This window comes from Xenopus laevis, chromosome 5S (genome assembly GCF_017654675.1).
Source record: "Xenopus laevis strain J_2021 chromosome 5S, Xenopus_laevis_v10.1, whole genome shotgun sequence".
NCBI lineage: Eukaryota > Metazoa > Chordata > Amphibia > Anura > Pipidae > Xenopus > Xenopus laevis.
This window is the reverse complement of record NC_054380.1, coordinates 84504753-84526055: the sequence shown is the minus strand read 5'-3', so window position 1 is coordinate 84526055 and position 21303 is coordinate 84504753. Positions and strand designations below refer to the sequence as shown.

Genomic DNA, 21303 nt, shown 5'->3' with positions numbered 1-21303 from the left:
GAAGCAAGAATCTATGAGAGTTCTTTATGGGAATAAGGTACTTTGACACACAGATAAGACCCCCCACTCTAACAAGATAATCCTTAACTTTATTGGATAGACCTTGATAAAATACAGCCACGTATGCCTCATTATTTCAATTGGTTTTTGCCAACAGGCTCCTGAAATCAATAGCAAATTCACTAGCACTGCATTTCCCTTGGTGGATCTGTAAGAGGTGGGAGGAGACAGCTGCAACACGACCAGGAGCACTGAATGCAGAAAAATTATGTAGGAAAGATAATCGTAAATTATGGGCAAATTCTTTTTCCAAAAGGGGGATGCCCATTCAGCATCTTGCCCTACAACCAGGACATGATGTTCCCTATGTTAGCACATTCATAAGCATAATGTTTGGGGTTAATTCAAATGGAATTAGGCATTGGTTATCAAAACCCTAGCAAGTCAGAGAATCTCCGTTGTAACGAGGAAGTGGTGGAATGCAAGGCTCGTTCGCCATACAGCAGGATTTCTAGTGACTGGAGAAGCAGAAGGCTTCCACAAGAGGAGAGCATGAAGAACTTGTCCTACATGAGCCTGCTGAGCTTCATCAGCCTCTATGCAAGTTGCCATGCCATGAAGAGTCTTCTCCAAATCTGACAGAGCTTCCTCAGTGGAGTCCATGGCCTAAGTATACTGCCAGGGCATAGCGGATGCTGTTATGTTGGTGATAGGACCAAAGAGGAAGCTCTATGCAGAAAATCAAGTCTGCTGTATCAAAAGGGATAAAGAAAGCTTGTGGTCGTATTAAGGAAAAAACTGCAGGGCAGGCAACGTAAATCGTAGTCATGGACAAAGCTGGAATTCAGGAACTGATGAATCAAGCAGGAAAATCAAGCAGGCAATTAGAAAAACCCAGGAACTTTGCAAACAAAGAATTATACTCAAATACCTTGATTTGAAGCTCATTAATCAAATTAGACAATCAATCTAAGTATTTGCTCATATTAGAAGGTTCATTGGTTGAACACAATGATGCCCATAAGATCTGGCCACACAAAAAAGCTGCTCCTGTTGACTAAGAGATGATTTATTGTTTATACTGTATTTAAGGTGCTTGTTCAACAATGTTTATTCTGCTAAAGAATACTTACAAACACAGCTTGGTTTATTTCCAGACCACTGATTATTTTGTTGGCACGTGATAGTTTTTTCTCCCACAAGTTCAAAAGCTGCCTGGCATTCAAAGGTCAAAACATCTCCATGAAGAAAACTGCTCCCATTTCTTTTGCCATACATTGGGATCCCTGGATCACCACAACCTCCCTTTTCAATTTCTGTCGGAAAAGAAAGTGTTAATAGCACATATAAAAAGTTATATTTGGACAATTTTAGAAAGAAAAGTATAGTTTTACATCATTTCAAGAATGTTTTAAAAGCAGTAAATATAGTTTACTGCAGGGTACAGTATGTTTGAAGTCACACACGACAAATATTAATTCATGCAGCAGCACAGTAACAACTAGCAAAGCAAAAATGTGAAAAAAAATAGCTGTTTAGGTTGCAGACACAACTCCATTCAACGTTTATAAAGAATGCAAGATATAATGTTGGTTTTGAAATTTGATCACTTATCAGAAGAATATCAAAAAAATTGATATACCCATATAAAAAGCAAATAGAAAATGAAAACCCACATCAATATAGTTACATAGTTACGCAGTTAAATCGGGTTGAAAAAAGACAAAAGTCCATAAAGTTCAACCCCTCCAAATGAAACCCAGCAGCCATATATACACTGACCCTTTCTTACACTCACAAGCTATATACCTATATCTATACTACCTGTAGATTTTAGTATCACAATAACCTTGGATATTATGTCTGTCCAAGAAATTATCTAAGCGACTCTTAAAAGTATTAATAGAATTAGCTATCACAACATCACCCGGCAGTGCACACACAACCTCACTGTGAAGAAGCTCCTATGTTACTTCAAATGAAAGCTCTTGTTCTCTATGCTGATAGCTGTTGTGCATGATTTATTGGCCTCCTTGATAAATGTTTCAGCTGTCCCAGCTAACTTGAAAGCCTTAAAAGCGTGTATTTTCTTACCCACCTCAACACCAACACTTTTATCAAACCACAAAGGTTTTGCTTTGCGAAGATGTTCCTTGCTTACAAGGGGAATATACTGACATGTATATTTATTAAGAATCATTTTAAATGTATCCCATTTTTGTTCTGTGTTTAACCCTATGAAAAGCATTTCCCAGTTAAGACTGTATGTCACAGATGCTCTTATACTGTCAAAGTTTGCGTGATCAAAATGTAGTGTTTCAATTCAATTTTCCGGCGAAGCGAAACGGCGCAAATTCGCCCATCACTACTGTTGTGTTAAATTACCACACAATGACAAAAAATATAAATAAAATGAAAGCAATGAGAGTAAATATATTTACTGTGTATTAGATAGTCCTGTGTCCCTATATAATACTGGTATGGGATCTATTATCTGGAAACCCATAATCTAGAAAGCTGTGAATGACAGGAAGGTCGTCTCCACTCCATTTTAATCAAATAATTCTTATTTGTAAAAATGATATCCTTTTTTCCCTGAAATAAGAAGGCAGTACATTGTACTTGCTTCAAACAAAGATATATGAATCCCTATTTGAAACAATTCTATTGGGTTTAAATGTTTTTTAAAAGGATTTTTAACAGACTTAAAGGGGACCCGTCACCCAAAAAAATTATTCGAAATCCTATTTTATCAGATTAGTCAAGGAATATGAACTTTAACTACACTATATAAATTATTTAAATCTTGATTCCTTCAGTCTGGGATTTCAAAATTATAGCAAGCAGGCAGCAGCCATTTTGTGGACACTGTTATTAAGAAAAGCCTTGCATCATCTCAGAATCTTGTTTGTGCACCAGAATGGGGGACCCGATGTCCATCCCCATGCCCTGACCACACAATTATATGGTAAAGAGAACTGGGGGAATGTGTGGGGAGCAGTGACATCTAAGAAGTGCTGAATTGAAAGTGAAAGTAATTGTCTGCCCCGCCTCTATGCCACGGGCATAGAGGAGGGGCAGACATTATTTGATTGACAGCTGAAATTTTTAAATGAGCTTACAACAGCTATGAATGCTTAAATAAAAAATAGAAATTGGATTTCATGTTTAATTTGAAAAGGACTTTTATTATACAGATTTTTGTGTCTGGGTGACAGGTCCACTTTAAGGTATGAAGATAAAAATTATGTAAATATCCCTTATGCAAAAAGTCCCAGACCGAAGTATTCTGGATAACAGGTTGCATACATGTACCTGGAATAGCTTGCAACTTAAATACAGAATAAGGGTGAGTCTAATCCTATATTTTTTTTAAAAAAAAATCTATATTTTATTTAAAATCTTGGTTTATCTTGGTACACAGGAAAACTCCAGTATGGAAGAAAAATAACTTCAAAGGTACTGTAGTGCAAATAGAAATAAACTTGCCCTAAAAGGATCAAAATTAGTTAACTAATTAACAAGGTTTATTAAGGAAATTAGCAAGGTTGTTGTTTCTCATATACAGTATAAAAAGGGCCCAAAGATTGGCAAAGTGCAGTAGCCCATAGCAACCACTAAGCTGACCAAAATATATGCTGTAGAATCCACAGCCTTTAGGGCCAGATTTATCAAACGTCGAATGTCGAGTTGTTATTTTAAACTACCATAAACTCGAATTTCTAATAAAAAAAAAGAAAAAACTAAATTTATTAAAAAAAATAACATTTTTAAACTGCGGGTGAATAGGCTGTATTAGATTGTTCACATCTAATTTGGATAGTTTTTGATCAAATTCGATTCAAAGTTTTTAACTAAATTTTAATATTCAAATTTTATTGGGTGTCCTTGCTTCAGTGTCAATAATGAATCAGTAATTCGGGGTTGTTATACTATTTTGTTTCTAGCCATAATATTATAAGGTATTGCAGTTAACCACTAGGCTTTTCAGAATATTTTCTCTTTTTTTATCACCTTCTAATCAGTTAAAAAAGGATGAACATGAAGGGGCAGATTTACTAAGCTCGAGTGAAGGATTCGAATTAAAAAAACTTCGAATTTCGAAGTGTTTTCTGGGCTACTTCGACCATCGAATGGGCTACTTCGACCTTCGACTACTACTTTGACTTCAAATCGAACGATTCGAACTAAAAATCGTTCGACTATTCGACCATTCGATAGTCGAAGTACTGTCTCTTTAAGAAAAACTTCGACCCCCTACTTCGGCAGCTAAAAGCTACCGAAGTCAATGTTAGCCTATGGGGAAGGTCCCCATAGGCTTGCCTGAGATTTTTTGATCGAAGGATATTCCTTCGATCGTTGTATTAAAATCCTTCGAATCGTTCGATTCGAAGGATTTAATCGTTCGATCGAACGAATAATCCTTCGATCGCAGGATTTGCGCTAAATCGTTCGACTTCGATATTCGAAGTCGAACGATTTTAGTTCCTAGTCGAATATCGAGGGTTAATTAACCCTCGATATTCGACCCTTGATAAATCTGCCCCGCAGTGTTAAAAAATTGGGATCCATATTTCCCTTGCTGTAAATATGAAGACTGGTCATTTACATGAATTTGCCTACTATACCTAGCATATCCCATTAACTTGGTGTCAGACATGTCCATATGTGAAGAAACACCAGAACTGAGTATAAGGTCTTGAGTACATCAGTCAAAGAAACACAAGAGGCCCAATGAGTGTGACTTTGCAATGGACGGGTAAGTGAACTAGGCAGGATGAAGTAGGAGAAGTGCTGGACTGGACAGAGACAGGCCAGATAGAACTAAGTAAGGAAATAATGCAACAGAATTAAAAACACCCAAAGTAATGACAGGCTGCATACAACAGTCAGATATAGACTAAAGTCAACATTCAAAGGTCAAGAGTGCCAGAAAAGGCAAGAGACAGGCCATAGCATTAAGGCTAATAACCAAGTGAATGTGGTAGAGAAGACAGGGATTGTTTTGATAGCAATGTGAAAGTTATGTTTGACTACACCTAAATAGCCAATAGGGCTGCTGGGAAACAATACATGGTGAAGACAGGTTATATGCCAGAGTTTACCAGGAAGCACTTAAGTGCCCTTCTGGCCAAATGGTTAAGAAATATCAGCCAGAAACCAAGATGTTTCTGGCAATTGCATTTTGGGTCATGTCTTAAATCAGTCAAGTGAGGCTTTTCAACATATGTCCTATCAGGTATATTATATGGCCAAGCCTTGAACATATAATGAACATGAACATCCAGAACCCTTAACTGTCTTTGAAAAATAATAGATTTTTTCTCCACAGGTTAGTATGCAACTGAAAAGTGTTTATCTAGAGGTATTTTGAGTATCTCCTACTCAGTATGACCCACACATCACAAGCCCACACACACTTTTTTTAAATGCTATTAAAAAACATAAAAACTGAAAAGAAACCTCCACTGTATATTGAAAATGTATCTTAAACCAAGGAAATTCTGATATCACATAACATTGCAGTACAATGATTTCTATTTCTATTCTATTTCTGAACATTTCATCTATAACACCATGCTAGACTGCTACAGATTTATTTAACTGGTTTGATAAAACGGAGCAGACTTGAAATTAAGCCTGAAATCTAGATAGATAAGTTGCTAATGTTACCAAAGCCAGCACATAATAATATCTTATTGTTCACTTCACTGGAAGTGCTTGATCTGATCACTAAAATGTGGGTTTCATGAATCAAAAGGCTGAAGGGCAAAGTCATTTTATTTGAATCATCCCAGCAAAGATATGGAAGACTTTGGGACCAAAAACTGAAATGAAGCTGAGAGAATTTTTCACAATTCTGTTTAAGGGAGCAACTCATAAAACTGTTCTTTGCTTTCTTGCAGTGATGCATTCTCTTCTCTCACCATCATTTATAGCAGACAAGATACGCATTTCCAATGATAGACTATATTTTAAATTGTCACTATGGACTTATGCTGGCGCACTTTAAGTCAAGTAATGTCATTTCTGAAGGACAGAATAGCTTCCCTTAACTAAGCAATAATAAAGCATGTCATGTAAAGCAACAGCAGTATTGCACAACTACATCTTTGCAAGGTATCAGCTTCATTTATGCGCTAATTTTATATTTTCTACCACTATAAGTCGGTTTATAATAAATATGAAGAGTATTATGCCAGTGAACAATTGTATACACTTAAGATTAGTTATTACAAATTACAACAGGGAAGTGTTATAACAAACAAATCACGTATTAACCTTTATCAACAGTGATGAGCAAATTTTTTTCCGTATTTATGGTTTAGCTGCAAATTTCTGAGTTTCACAGAATGGTGCCAAAACTTCTGCACACGGTAAATTTGCCATATGGTAGACAAAAAAGTTGTGCAGTGGACAAAAAATGTGCGCATCATATTATCCTTCCCTCTCCTTCCACATTAAGCAATGGGATTTGAGCACTCTTTTGGTTGTCAGATTTATTAGTTGTGCCTGTGTGTTAGTAAGCTAGTAATATATAAATTATAGATGGTATTTTTTTGTTAAAAGAGTGGTTTACCTTTAGGTTAACTTTTTGCATGTTATAGAATTGACCATTCTAACTTTTCAATTGGTCTGCATTATTTATAGTTTTTGAATTTGACTTCTTCTGACTCTTTCCAGCTTTCTAATGAGGGTCATTGCCCCCATCTAAAAGAGCTGCTGAATAAAAAGTTAAATAGTTTGAAAACCGCAAGTTATAATAGACAATGAAAACCAACTGCAAATTTTCCCAGAATATCACTCTCTACATCATACTAAAAGTTAACTCAAATGTGAACGACCCCTTTAAACAGCAACATAGTTATTGTTAAGTGTAGTAGTAGATACTATTACTAGTCCACCAGAGGTAATGTCAAAAATTACAGACATGTTTTTAACTTGCAACATGGGAGTCTTTTTTTATACTGAAAAAGCAGTTGTAGCATACATAGTTGATATGAGGTCATCTAACAATGTGAGGCAAGTATGTAGTAGTATACTGAACAAAAAATGTATGTGATTTGCCTTCCCATTGACTCCAATGCAATTCAGCAAATTAATGCCAGTTTGCAAATTTTGACGCAAATCAAAACATGACAGATTTGCTTAATGCAATCAACAAGAAAAAAATATATATAGATAGTCCAAAAGCAGAAAAAAGGTGCCACTAAAAAGCCCATTATTATGCTACAAAATTGTTGCACAACAATTTTTTTAGGTCCACTTTAAGGTGGGCCGAAACGTTGGGTACTCACGTATGAATAAAATTTGATGAATATTCAAGAAATCGTAGTTGAAGTTGAAGAATAATATATATATATATATATATATATATATATATATATATATATATATATATATATATATATATATATATATATATATATATATATAAATATATATATAAAAAGGAAAAGAAGCTCGCACTCGCAGGTCTTATCAAGATCAAAAATGGTGTTTATTTAGTAAAAAGCAACTAACGTTTCGGTTTGTATATATATATATATACACACACACACACACACACAGATATGGGACCTGTTATCCAGAATGCTCGTGAACTAAGGTTTTCCGAATAACAGATCTTTCCATAATTTGGATCCTCATACCTCAAAAATTTGGATTACTTGATAATAACGGAGTCTATGGGAGACCGTATTTCCGTAATTCAGAGCTTTCTGGATAATGGGTTTCCATATATATATATATATATATATATATATATATATATATATATATATATATATATATATATATATATATATATATATATATATATATATATATATATATATATATATATATATATATATATGTGTATATATATATATACATATATATATATATATATATATATATATATATATATATATATATATATATATATATATATATATATATATATATATATATATATATATATATATATATATATATATATATATATATAGTATATATGTAAAACCTTCATGTAGAAAGACTTGCAGGGAGTGATAAGGAGGAGTTTTAATTATTTTAGAAATATTTCATCAACACTGCGTTTGCTGGCTTCAAAGCAAGGCTTTCCTTTGAACTGATTCACAATAGTTTTAGATTTTTTATAAGTAAGGAATTCTTACTTGCCTCTTTCCTTATAAAACTTCCTTAACAAATGTTTGAAAACCAAGCCCTAAGCCGCTATTAGCTTCTAATAGACTTTCAGACTCTACCAAGAATATGTATTGACAGAAAGCATGAGGTAACGTCTAAACTCCTTTTTGTGAACAAAGAGATGATTTACAGGATATAAAGTAAAGTCGCCAGAACTTTTTGCAATTATTGGCGACTTTGGAAAACAAAGCATTCCATGGGCCTGCCCCCAGGCGATTTACATTTTAGCCGGCAGAAGGCAGGGGGAAGCAGATCGGGGAGATTATTCGCCACGAAGAAGAGGAGATTTGTTGTCTGGCCACTTACCGTATATACTCGAGTATAAGCCGAGTTTTTCAGCATCCAAAATGTGCTGAAAAAGTCTACCTCGGCTTATATTAGGGTCAGCGGGCAGTAGCTGAAATTACAGTCACTTTTAATCATTCCTATACCAACAGTTCACTTGGGGAGAGACTGCAATATCACACAGCGCCCTCTGTTGGTTATATCAAAGAATAACAGTGCGCCCTCTGTTGGTTATATGAAAGAATAACAGTGACTGCAATATCACACAGCACCCTCTGTTGGTTATATGAAAGAATAACAGTGCGCCCTCTGTTGGTTATATGAAAGAATAACAGTGACTGCAATATCACACAGCGCCCTCTGTTGATTATATCAAAGAATAACAGTGACTGTAATATCACACAGCGCCCTCTGTTGGTTATATGAAGGATTAACAGTGATGGCAATATCACACAGCACCATCTGTTGGTTATACAAAAGATTAACAGTGATGGTAATATCACACAGCACCCTCTGCACATGGTAGTGGGACAGTGGGACAATGCACACAGTAATCCTTTGGCAATTCTCTGTCACCATCAACTTTGCAAAGAAGTCCGGTTGATCACTGGGGGGGTCGCCTTGGCGGAATGTGCGCTGCTGAGAGACAGGGCTATAGTTGTGTCTAGGCTTATACTAGAGTCAATAAGTTTTCCCAGTTTTCGTAGGTAAAATTATGTACCTCGACTTATACTCGGGTCGGCTTATACTCGAGTAAATACGGTATCTTCTCCTAATCTGCCCGTGTGGCCAGATACTTAAGCAGCTGGGAAGTCCGAGTTTTCTTAAAAACCTTTCAGCACTCATCCAAGTGGCTTCTTCAGTTCAACAGAGTGGTAGGGAATTCCTCTGCATTTAACCCTTAAGGACGGTACAGTCACAGACATCTAGGGGCAGATTTATCAAGGGTCAAATTTAGAGTTCATGGGAGTTTTTTTAAACTCCCATAAACTCCCATGAACTCAAAATTCGACCAACTGCAATTCATCAAAAAATTTTAATTTTTCAAACTCGGGTGAATGGGATTGACCTGCAAACTCGAATCAAATTCGAATTCAATTAGATTTGACCAAATTGATCCCAGGACATTCCCCATAGGCTAAAACAGCAATTCAGCAGGCTTTAAGTGGTGATTAGTCAAATTTGAATTCTTAAAGGGCCAGTACATGATACATTTTGAAATCGAATTTGAATTTTTTTTACAAAAACTGGAATCAAATTTTAACCATTCCCTAGTCAAATTTCACAAAAAAACCTCAAAAATTTGAATTTGAAAATTTGAATACTTCCACTTAACTCATTCAATTAGGTCTTAACTGAAATTCATAGATGTGTGGAAGTAAAATCCAATCACAAAAGTGCCATGGTGCTTATTGATCCTAAATTGCAGGTGTTAATTTTTCAGTTTACATGAATGGAAGTGAGAAACCGCAGAGTTAAGGATGTCAAAGCAGCACCGTATGTGTAACATATGGTGTCCCAAAACCCAGAGCAAACCCCAAGCTCCCGTTCTCGGCGCACACTTCTGACTATAGCAGCCATCTTTGGCTTTGGGAGGAGCCCTCCGCTACTCAGATACCACCAGGAATTAACATGAGAGGACCAAGGGGGAAGCTCTGAGCAGGCTAGGGAACTGTAATGTATACAGGGGGAACAGGGAACAGAGAGTGCAGATGTGGAACAGGCAGGGGCAGTACAGAATCAGGAGCCAGGAGTGTAGTCAGGATAAACAGGTCAGGGTCAAACCAGTCTGGAACATAGTAGAGCATCAGATCCAGAAGCGTGGTCAAACAGGCAAGGGTTGGTTCAGGCAGTGATACAGCAAAAGGTAAAATAGGCAAGGGTAAGGAAGGGATGATCAGACAGGAATCCCACCCAGGAACTGTCCGGAAATAGACCTACTGTACATTGGGCAATGAGTAGGGTGCAGTGTAGGGGGTTTTATAGCCAGACTAATGGATTACACAGATCACATGCATGTGACCATATTGGCAACTGCTTACTTGCAGTTACAAAACATAATCATATAATTGAATGAGAGCCATAGCTGTCTGCTTACTTAGAGCAGTGGTAATGCAGACAGAAAATGAATGCCAGGTCCTCAGTTCAACTCCAGGCAGAATACCATAGTATGTTGCTAAAATGTAGTGTTGCAGGTCTACTTGTACATGCACTGTTTTTTCATTACTAAAAAAAAAGTGTTTAGGTAAATAATCCTTTGAATACCACAGACTAACTCTGAAGTAGACCTGTATAGTTTGCATTATTAGTTTATTAAGAAATATAACTGTAAACTAAATTAAAATGTATGGTTGGATTGAAATTGTTAAAAATCTCATCTATTAAATGCAGTAAAAGTAATGCCCAGGACTAAAGATTTAGAGGTTTTGGCAGTGCTTTCTTTTAATCCAATCCAAAATTTACATTTTAACAGGAAATGTAATAAGAACAGGTTTTGCCTTTGATGTATTCCCCTGGTACTCTACAGAAAAGGGCAAAGTTATTTTGTCAGGCACTGTATATAAGGTAATATAATTTTAAATTACTTCGCAATTCTTAGTATGAAATATAAATCATCTAGATATTTGTATATAAGAGTAAGTTAGCAAAATACATTGTAATTATTTTGCCTAGGACAAGTTGAATAAGGGAAAAAAACATAAGCCATATGTTCTTTTCCAGGGAAGTTTCAAAAGGCCAATTTCAGAAAAGCCTTTTAGCTTTGAAATCTGAACACCTGTTGATAAAATACATTTCCATATATCAAGTCTGTGATATTTGACATAACTATTTAAATTTAAGCGGGGGGTAAATTAAAAGAAACATGGAAAGAAAGTAAGAAGTATTTCATAGATTAGCATGGAGTTATATTATGATCCTGGTCATTGACTTGCAAAATATAGAAATTTCCATCAAAAGAATGTTCATATTTTACAATTAATATTCATCATTTTGCATTATTCATAGAATACAATTATTAATAGCAAGGAAATAGAATAATAAAGAAATGACTGCCTTTAACAACCACCTTTCACTTTGGTAGAAGCCCTCGGGTGCCACCAGGTCTTAATATGAGAGGACCAGGGGTAGAGTTCTGGGCAGGCAAGGGACTTGCACGCTATACAGAAATGGAGAACAAGGAGCGTAGTCTAAATCTCGCAGTGCGGTATAGATTCAGGAAACAAGAACGTAGTCAAGGTCACAGGCCAGGTCAATACCAAATGGGCAGAGCGGTACAGATTCAGGAAACAACAGCATAGTCAGGGTCACAGACCGGGTCAATACCAAATGAGCTGATCAGTACAGTAGCAGAAGACAAGAGTGTAGTCAGTAAACAGACCGGGTCAATAACAATATGCAGCATAAATACGGAATCCAGAAGAATGGTCTAATACAGGCAGAGGTCACGACAGGCAGCAAGACAGGGCTTGGTCAGGATCAGGCAGGGTCAAAACAACTATAAACACACAGACCGGGTCAATAACAATATGCAGCATAAATACGGAATCCAGAAGAATGGTCTAATACAGGCAGAGGTCACGACAGGCAGCAAGACAGGGCTTGGTCAGGATCAGGCAGGGTCAAAACAACTATAAACACACAGTGTGTTTATAGTTGTTTTGACCCTGCCTGATCCTGACCAAGCCCTGTCTTGCTGCCTGTCGTGACCTCTGCCTGTATTAGACCATTCTTCTGGATTCCGTATTTATGCTGCATATTGTTATTGACCCGGTCTGTTTACTGACTACGCTCTTGTCTTCTGCTACTGTACTGATGTACTGATTTGCACCCAGGAACTACAAACAGACCTTTACATTGGGCAACCTGCAATTGGCTCTTGCGCCTTTAAATATTTGAATCTCACGCCAAAGCACGATGAAGCCATCCACGCCTGCACTTCATACCTGGAAGCAAGCAGCGCAGCTACTCTTTTATTATGCACATTGGCGCTGAAGATAGAAGATGTGACGGGCGTCCCCAGGGTGAGTTCTTACATTTATGTTCTTTGTTACTTTATAGTTTAGATGTTTTAATAACCTACCTAAAGTAGCATTATTTAAAAGTGAGTTCACAACAAAAAACACCCATAGACTTCAATGAAGTTCTCAAATTTGCAATGATCGCTAATGATGGTTTATGATGAGGATAATTACAAATAAACCCTCAGCAATAATCAAAAGATATTTGGTATTCCTGGTTATAAGGGTTCTTTAATAAAGGAAATAGTTTGATCAAAAATATACATTTATTTACAAAAGCTTTTCCTACAGTCATAACATAAAAAAAATTACAAAACAACAGTAACACTACACAGGGGTGATCCTGGTCCCTCCGCCGCCTGAGGCAGCAGCAGTTGCTGCTGCCCTCCCTCCCCCGGAAATTCGCTCTTAGGGGTAAATTCACTAAGACGCTGGCGTAGTTTCGCTAGTGTTACTTCGCACCCTTACGCCTGGCGAAGTTTCGCTAGCGACGTAACTATGCAAATTTACTAACGCGCGCAGTGTACTGAACGCTACCTTTTACGCTAGACTTCCTTCGCCACCTCAGACCTGGCGAAGCGCAATAGAGTAGATAGGGATTGTTTCAAAAAAAGTCAAAATTTTTTCTAAGTCCCAAAAAATGCTGGCGTGTTTTCTACATTATGGGTGATAGGCTAAAAAAGATCAAAAAATGTTTAGGGGCTCCCCTCCTTCCCCCCTACATTTCCTGACTCATGGCAACTTACCTAGACAGTGGGCACATGTGTAGGGCAAAATAAAAATTTTATTTGATGTTTTGAAGCTTTTCTAGCCATTTGTAGTGCTGATACGTATTCCTCCATTGAAATTTGAATTTCACGCCGTATGCAAATTAGCCTTCGCTAGCGTATCTTCGCTTTACTTAGCGAATCAACGCTAGCGCAACTTCGCAACCTTACGCTACCCCTGAGCGCAACTTCGGATTTTAGTGAATTTGCGAAGCGCTGGCAAAACTACGCCTGGCGAAGTGTGGCGAAGTGCGGCGAAGTTGCGCCTGGCGCAACTACGAATCTTAGTGAATTTGCCCCTTAAAGTACCAGGAACAGCATTTTTGCCGCCCCTGGTACCTAGTGGGGCGCTGCTGGCTGTGACGACAGCCTCAACTCGCCTCATTGGTGAAGCACCCCTGACACTACATAGGATATACATAACAGATATTGGCAAAGAAAATAACAAATGTAGATATGTTAGATCTAAATCCACTGTTTCTCTGATAATCATCCTTCCATTGGGTCTGGCATCTGTGTTCCATTAGTTGGGCATAAATTCCTAAAACAGTCCATTGAAGAATTAGGACGGTGGATGGACGCTAAGAAATGGAGTTTGGGGACAAAAGGACTGGATTTACCCTCAGTAAAAGGGGGCCTTAGCAACTGTGTGCTCAATAGGATGTGTTTGAAGCTTGCATTTGTTGCATCCTGATAATACCTAAAAGATATTACACAAGCAAGTCTTCTCTAACTCTATCTATCTCTAACTAATTATCCAGAAAGCTCTGATTTACAGTAAAAAAAATAATTTTTTTAAAAAACAATAATCAACAATTTTAAATTAACATTGCTAATATTACTAGGTCTGACTCATGATAGAAAACATCTATATTGCAGAAATTCAGCTTGGCTAAGGAACATTTAGACATACATATTTAAAATGTATATTTTAAAATGTATATGTTGTGTAGATTCATTAAATGAACTCCTACATTAAAATATGTTTCACATACATTATTGTTTGCCTGGGTATGTTACAATTGTATTTTATTCTATTCCCAAGGTTTTCCATAGTGGTAATAAAATGAATGATTCATCTTTGTTTCAGTCCTAGCCAATATGATAAAATAGTGATGGTGCAATTAGCCTTATTTCCACAGATGACATTTTATCTCAATTATACTTTCCCATAATCACTTCAGATTTCCTCCGTCTGTGATATTAATGTATTTTAAAAATGCACAGTGTTGAGTAGCTTAATGTACACTGACATATATGCTATAAATCTGATTAGAAAACAATCAAACGTAAGTATTGTAAATCATTTACTTTCTATATATTTATATTGCACTTGGATATATGATATGATTCTAAATAAAACAGCTTAGCTGTTTTATATTAGGCTAACATAGTATTGGGTCATACCCATCTGAACAGCATTTTATGAGTTGTATATGTAATACCTACAGTATATGCATGGGAAGAAATTGGAGTAGTTTAAGGCATTGCTGTATTCTTTTATATTTATGTAACACATTTTTGGGCTATTTACACCAACTGGGTTAATCACTAGCTAGTATACTAGAGCATGGGTTACACTTGACTCTAACACTGAAGGTAGGGCTTTCATAAATTGGAAGTATTGAATGTGCAGTGAAGTGCAACTACAACTCCCACTGGCTACTGTGCATAAACCAATAAATAAATGGGTGCCAGGAGGTTCTTGCAAATCATACATAACAAAATAACTTTATTTAATCCACAGAGTACTAACATCACTAAAGAGGCATTTGCAGAATATATCGGCACTCAGCTCAGACAGAATATCTGTCACGATCGCCGCCCGGAGCAGGACCAGGAGCTCCGGGCGGCGCAGCTATTCCTTCCGACGCCGCTCCCAAAATGGCGGCGCCCATAGCCGCCACGTGGGTAGCGGCGCCGGCGCAGAGACGCCTGCGCGCAAGTGCGCAGGCGCGAAAACGTCACAACGGCGCGACGGATGCAGGCGCAGCGCGTCGGTCGCAGACGTGCTGACGCCGACGCAAGGGCGCCAAAAAACCACTTTAAAAGGACGCCTGAGGCGCCAAGATGGCGCCCGAAAATAGGATCTTGTTCCTGATTAGATTCCTGGGTTCCCTGTTGCTGTTATCCCTGAGTATTCTATTGATTGATCTCTTGTTGTTGACCCCCTGCCTGGACTTTGGACTCTGTTTATATTCTGCCTGCCTTTTGACCTGTTGCCTGAACTTTATTACCCCTTCTGCTGAATCCCTGGATACCACGATCCTGATCCCTCCTGAGGGGCTTCCTCCTATATCCGGACAACTCCCCAGAGGGAACTCCCGGTTCCCTGACATTATTTTCGGGCCATGGATTCCTCTGAGGAAGCTCAGCCAGATTTCGGCAGGGCCTTTCGGGGCCTGCATTCCCGCATGGAGGCGTATGAAGCCCGGCAGAATTACGTGGGACACATGCTGGAGGCGATCTTGGAAAAGCTCTCCTTGTTGACACCAGCGACCCCCCTGCCGGCACCTCCTCCGCAAGCGGCTGCTGCCAAGGCTACCCAGCCCTCCACCTCTGGTCCACATATTCCTGCTCCGCCTCTCTACGATGGCGATCCTCAAGCCTGTCGAGGATTCGTGAATCAGTGCCAGATTCGATTTGCCCTACACCCCACTGAATTTGACTCTGAACGTGCCAAGGTGGGGTTTGTGATTACTCGTCTGGCAGGGAAAGCTCTCGAGTGGGCATCTCCACACTGGGAGAAGCAGTCCCCACTGATGGATGACGCGGAAGCATTCCTCAAAGAATTTCGGATCGTTTTCGATGCTCCCGGCCGGGTGACATCCGCTGCTTCCCGTCTGTTCCAAATCCGCCAAGGGAGTCGCAGTGTAGCGGAGTATGCTATTGAATTCCGTACACTTGCTGCTGAGACTCGTTGGAACAACGACGCATACCATACTGCATTTTATAATGGTCTCTCCCTCCGCATCAAAGATGACCTGGTCTCCCGGGAATTACCCACGCAAGTTGAGGACCTTATCGCCTTGGCTGTTAAGGTGGACACTCTTCTGAGAGAGCATCAAACCCTGAGAGATCGTGTCAGGAAGTTTCAACCCTTGTTGGCACCCCGCTTCCAGAGGCCTCTCCTGCAGGCTCCTGTCACTCCACCTGCCCAAGTATCCATTTCTCTCCAGGAGGAACCCATGCAAGTGGGAAGAACTCGCCTCACTGAACAAGAAAGACTCCGCAGACGGATGTCAGGCCTGTGTCTGTATTGTGGCGGACATTCCCACTTTGCCAATGCCTGTCCTGCAAAGGCTAAGAGTTTTGTACCCCGAGGTATGTCTATGGTAACTCATGTAGGGGGCACTACTCAAAAGTCTCGAGATTGGTTTCAGGAGAAGACCCAAGAAAACTCACACAGGTTTCTCCTTCCCTTCCAGATTCGTCTGACTGATAAAACCATCTTCGGGAATGCTTTCATCGATTCCGGAGCCGGGGGTAACTTCATGGACGCTCTCTTTGCTAAGTACATGGGAATTCCCTTATTTCCTTTGCATTCTCCTATGCGGATCGTCGCCATAGATGATAAACCCCTGGAGTCTGTACTCACGATGACCACTGGCGAACTACCTGTGCAGGTTGGGGCCCTGCATAAAGAGAGACTTTCGTTCCTTATTATCTCTTGTCCCGCTGTTCCAGTTGTTTTGGGTCTCCCCTGGCTGCGCCTGCACAATCCCACCATAGACTGGTCCACAGGGCAGGTTTCTCGTTGGAGCCCATTCTGCTTACAGCATTGCCTTCCTGCTAAACCCCTCAAGAAGGTAACTATCTCCTCAACCGAGTTAAAGTCTCTTCCCTCCTGTTATAAGGAATTCTCCGATGTGTTCTGTAAGAAGTCTGCGGAATTCCTTCCTCCACATCGCTCCTACGACTGTCCTGTCGAACTCCTGCCAGGAGCCATGCCCCCCAGAGGCCGCACTTACCCTCTCTCTCCTGCTGAGACTACCGCAATGAAGGAATACATCCAAGAAAATCTCCAGCGGGGGTTTATCCGCCCTTCTACCTCTCCTGCAGGGGCTGGGTTCTTCTTCGTGGAGAAGAAGGACGGAGGTCTTCGGCCATGTATAGATTACCGGGGCCTGAATAAAATCACTGTAAAAAAACAGGTACCCTCTGCCCTTGATCGTAGAGCTCTTCGACCAGCTGAAGGGGGCGAAGATATTCTCTAAGTTGGATCTCCGGGGGGCGTACAACCTCATTCGCATCCGTGAGGGTGATGAATGGAAGACGGCTTTCAACACTCGTGACGGGCACTATGAATATCTCGTTATGCCCTTCGGCCTTTGCAATGCCCCTGCCGTCTTCCAGGAGTTTGTTAACGATGTGTTCCGGGATCTCCTAGGAAGGTTCGTAGTCGTGTACCTGGACGACATCCTGATCTTTTCTAAAGACCTAGAAAGCCATCGCTCCCAGGTGAAGGAGGTACTCTCTCGTCTGAGGAAGAACTCTCTCTTCGCCAAGTTGGAGAAGTGCGTCTTCGAAGTGTCCAAGATCCCCTTCCTAGGATACATTATCTCTCCTGAGGGATTTGAGATGGATCCCGTGAAAGTGTCTGCCATCCAGGAGTGGCCTATCCCGCTGAGTACCAAGGCAATCCAGAGATTTATCGGATTTGCTAACTATTATCGGCAGTTCATCCGGGGGTTCTCTTCCCACATTGCACCTATCCTGGCCCTCATCCGGAAAGGGGGTAAACCCAGCTTGTGGCCTCCATCTGCCATTGAAGCTTTTCAGTCCTTGAAAGAGGCCTTCACGTCCGCTTCTGTCCTCCGACACCCCAATCCTGAACTACCCTTCTGCATCGAAGTTGATGCTTCTGAAGTCGGAGCTGGAGCCATCCTGTCCCAGAGACACCCCGCTGATGGGAAGTTGCATCCCTGTGCTTATTTTTCCAAGAAGTTCTCGTCCGCAGAGCAGAACTACGATGTCGGGAACCGAGAACTCTTGGCTGTCAAACTTGCCCTTGAAGAGTGGCGTCACCTCCTGGAGGGTTCTCTGATTCCTGTTCAGATCTACACCGATCATAAGAATCTCGAGTTCATCCAGTCCCTCAAGAGGCTAAACCCCAGACAAGCAAGGTGGGCTCTCTTCTTCTCTCGATTTAATTTTATCTTGTCTTATCGCCCAGGCTCCAAGAATCAGAAGGCCGATGCCTTGTCTCGTAGCTTCACTCCGGTGGACCGCTCTCCTGAGAGACAAGATCCAATCATTCCTCCAATCAAGATTATTGCCTCCCTGTATCCACAGTTTGCCGACCAAATCCTGGCTGGTCAGTCTTCTGCTCCTTCTGATACACCCATTGGAATGGCATTTGTTCCTCCTGAGCTGCGTCTGCCTATCCTGCAACAGACCCATTGCTCCAGGCAAGCCGGACATCCTGGCCCAGCTAAGACTCTTGAACTCTTACGACGCCTGGTTTGGTGGCCTGATATCCGCAAAGATGTGAAGGACTTTGTTGCTGCTTGTAATGTTTGTGCCACATCTAAGTCAAGCCACTCTCGCCCCAGTGGGTTACTACAGCCTTTGCCGGTTCCTTCCCGTCCCTGGACCCACCTGTCCATGGACTTCATTGTCGAACTTCCTCCCTCTTGTGGGAACACTGTGATCTGGGTTGTCATTGATCGATTCTCCAAAATGGCCCATTTCATCCCTTTGAAGAAGTTGCCCTCTGCGGTGGAGTTGTCCCAGTTATTTATCCAGTACATCTTCCGCCTGCATGGTTTCCCGGTGGAGATCGTCTCCGATAGAGGCACCCAGTTTACTGCCAAATTCTGGCATTCCCTATGCAAGGACCTGGGAATTGTTCTTCAGTTTTCATCTGCATACCATCCGCAGACGAATGGGGCAGCTGAACGTGTCAACCAAGCCCTGGAACAGTTCCTGAGGAACCACGTATCCCTCTGCCAGGATGACTGGTCTGATCTCCTCCCATTGGGCGGAATTCGCTCATAATAATGCTTGTCATTCCTCTACAGGAAGATCTCCGTTCATGTCGGTGTATGGGCAGCATCCTCAAGCTTTTCCCCAAGACTTTGTACTATCTGACGTCCCGGCTGCTGACGATTCCGCAGCCCATATGTCTGCTATTTGGGCTGCTACCAAGTTGAACCTAGAGAAGAGCGCTCTTGTTCATAAGACTTTCGCGGATCGTCGTCGAAGATCCTCTCCTCCCTACAAGGTGGGTGATAATGTCTGGCTCTCTTCCAGGAATATCCGGTTGAAGATACCATCTCCCAAGTTGGGTCCAAAATTCGTGGGTCCATTTCCCATCTTGGAGATAATCAACCCTGTGGCTGTCAGACTTCAGCTTCCACCAGAGATGAGAATCCCCAACGTGTTCCACGTGTCTCTGGTGAAACCCGCCATCACCAACCGGTTCTCTGGCGGTCAATCTCCTCCTCCTGCCATCTCTGTGGAGGGTCAACTCGAGTACGAGGTGGAGAAAATCTTAGACTCCAGGATCTCCAGAGGGTCCATTCAGTACCTCATTCAGTGGAGGGGCTTTGGTCCTGAAGAATGCTCCTGGGAAGGACACCGTGATGTTCACGCTCCTCGTCTGGTGAGGGATTTTCACGCCAAGTTTCCCCAGAAGCCTTGTCCCGGTGGTCCTGAGGCCTCCCGTGAGGGGGGGGGGTACTGTCACGATCGCCGCCCGGAGCAGGACCAGGAGCTCCGGGCGGCGCAGCTATTCCTTCCGACGCCGCTCCCAAAATGGCGGCGCCCATGGCCGCCACATGGGTAGCGGCGCCGGCGCAGAGACGCCTGCGCGCAAGTGCGCAGGCGCGAAAACGTCACAACGGCGCGACGGACGCAGGCGCAGCGCGTCGGTCGCAGACGTGCTGACGCCGACGCAAGGGCGCCAAAAAACCCCTTTAAAAGGACGCCTGAGGCGCCAAGATGGTGCCCGAAAATAGGATCTTGTTCCTGATTAGATTCCTGGGTTCCCTGTTGCTGTTATCCCTGAGTATTCTATTGATTGATCTCTTGTTGTTGACCCCCTGCCTGGACTTTGGACTCTGTTTATATTCTGCCTGCCTTTTGACCTGTTGCCTGAACTTTATTACCCCTTCTGCTGAATCCCTGGATACCACGATCCTGATCCCTCCTGAGGGGCTTCCTCCTATATCCGGACAACTCCCCAGAGGGAACTCCCGGTTCCCTGACAATATCAGAGGTAGATGCAGGTGCATTTCCTGAGGCTGTAGTCAAGGCAGTACAGCATACCTCAGGCAGAAATACCTCACACATGGTCTGAATCTCACCCAGTGAAGTGGTCAGGGAGAACCTAAAGCCTGACACATCAACTTTGTCCCTTCACTGTAGGCAAATCTTACAGCCTAGGAAGCTACTTCACCTCCTTGATGGAGTACAAAACTGCTCTTTCTATCTTCCCTCACTGTCTAACTCTCCGAGATAGTCTATGACAATTATATTCCTGACACTCACTAGCCTCATTCACCTTGTCCCTGCTCCCCGACTTATCTCTCTCTAGAGGTACTGGTCCCTCTAACTGGCTTTACTGGGCCTTGTTGTACCCAGGCTCCCTGGAAACATCCGGATGGGTCAGACACCAGGAGCCAAAGAGGAAGCTCCACCCCTTGTCACTATACCTCTATATCACTATACCAAAGTGTGACAGGAAGTGGTCACAACACCCCATGGCCAGTAACTGTGATATGTAAATTACAAATAGCTACAAGGGTATCTGTCCAGCAACTAGGGAGATCAGGAAGTGTAGTGATTTAAAGCCACAGGGGCACATTAACCCTATTATTTAACTTATAAAGTTTCAGCATGTTCTGTAGTGCAGTACAAGAAACTGATGAAAACCCAAAGGATAGAAGAGACTGTAATTAAAAAATAGCAAAAAATGGGATAAATACTCGAGGCACAAGACCTGTGAACCATATCCATGACAATCTGTGGACTGTATATCACTTTTATCAACTTTGCTTCTTTTGGTAAGAGTGGTTAGTACAAATATAATCTTT

At 41.2% G+C, this 21303-nt stretch overlaps 1 protein-coding gene across 1 annotated transcript in view; it reads right to left on the bottom strand.

Annotated features, from left to right (window-relative positions):
• Nucleotides 1-21303, bottom strand: part of LOC108717438 (CUB and sushi domain-containing protein 1) — a 786063-nt gene that overhangs the window by 278628 nt on the left and 486132 nt on the right. The window contains exon 12 of the mRNA XM_041564732.1: nt 1134-1316. Coding sequence (XP_041420666.1) covers nt 1134-1316 — 183 coding nt within the window. The remainder of the gene's footprint in view (nt 1-1133; nt 1317-21303) is intronic.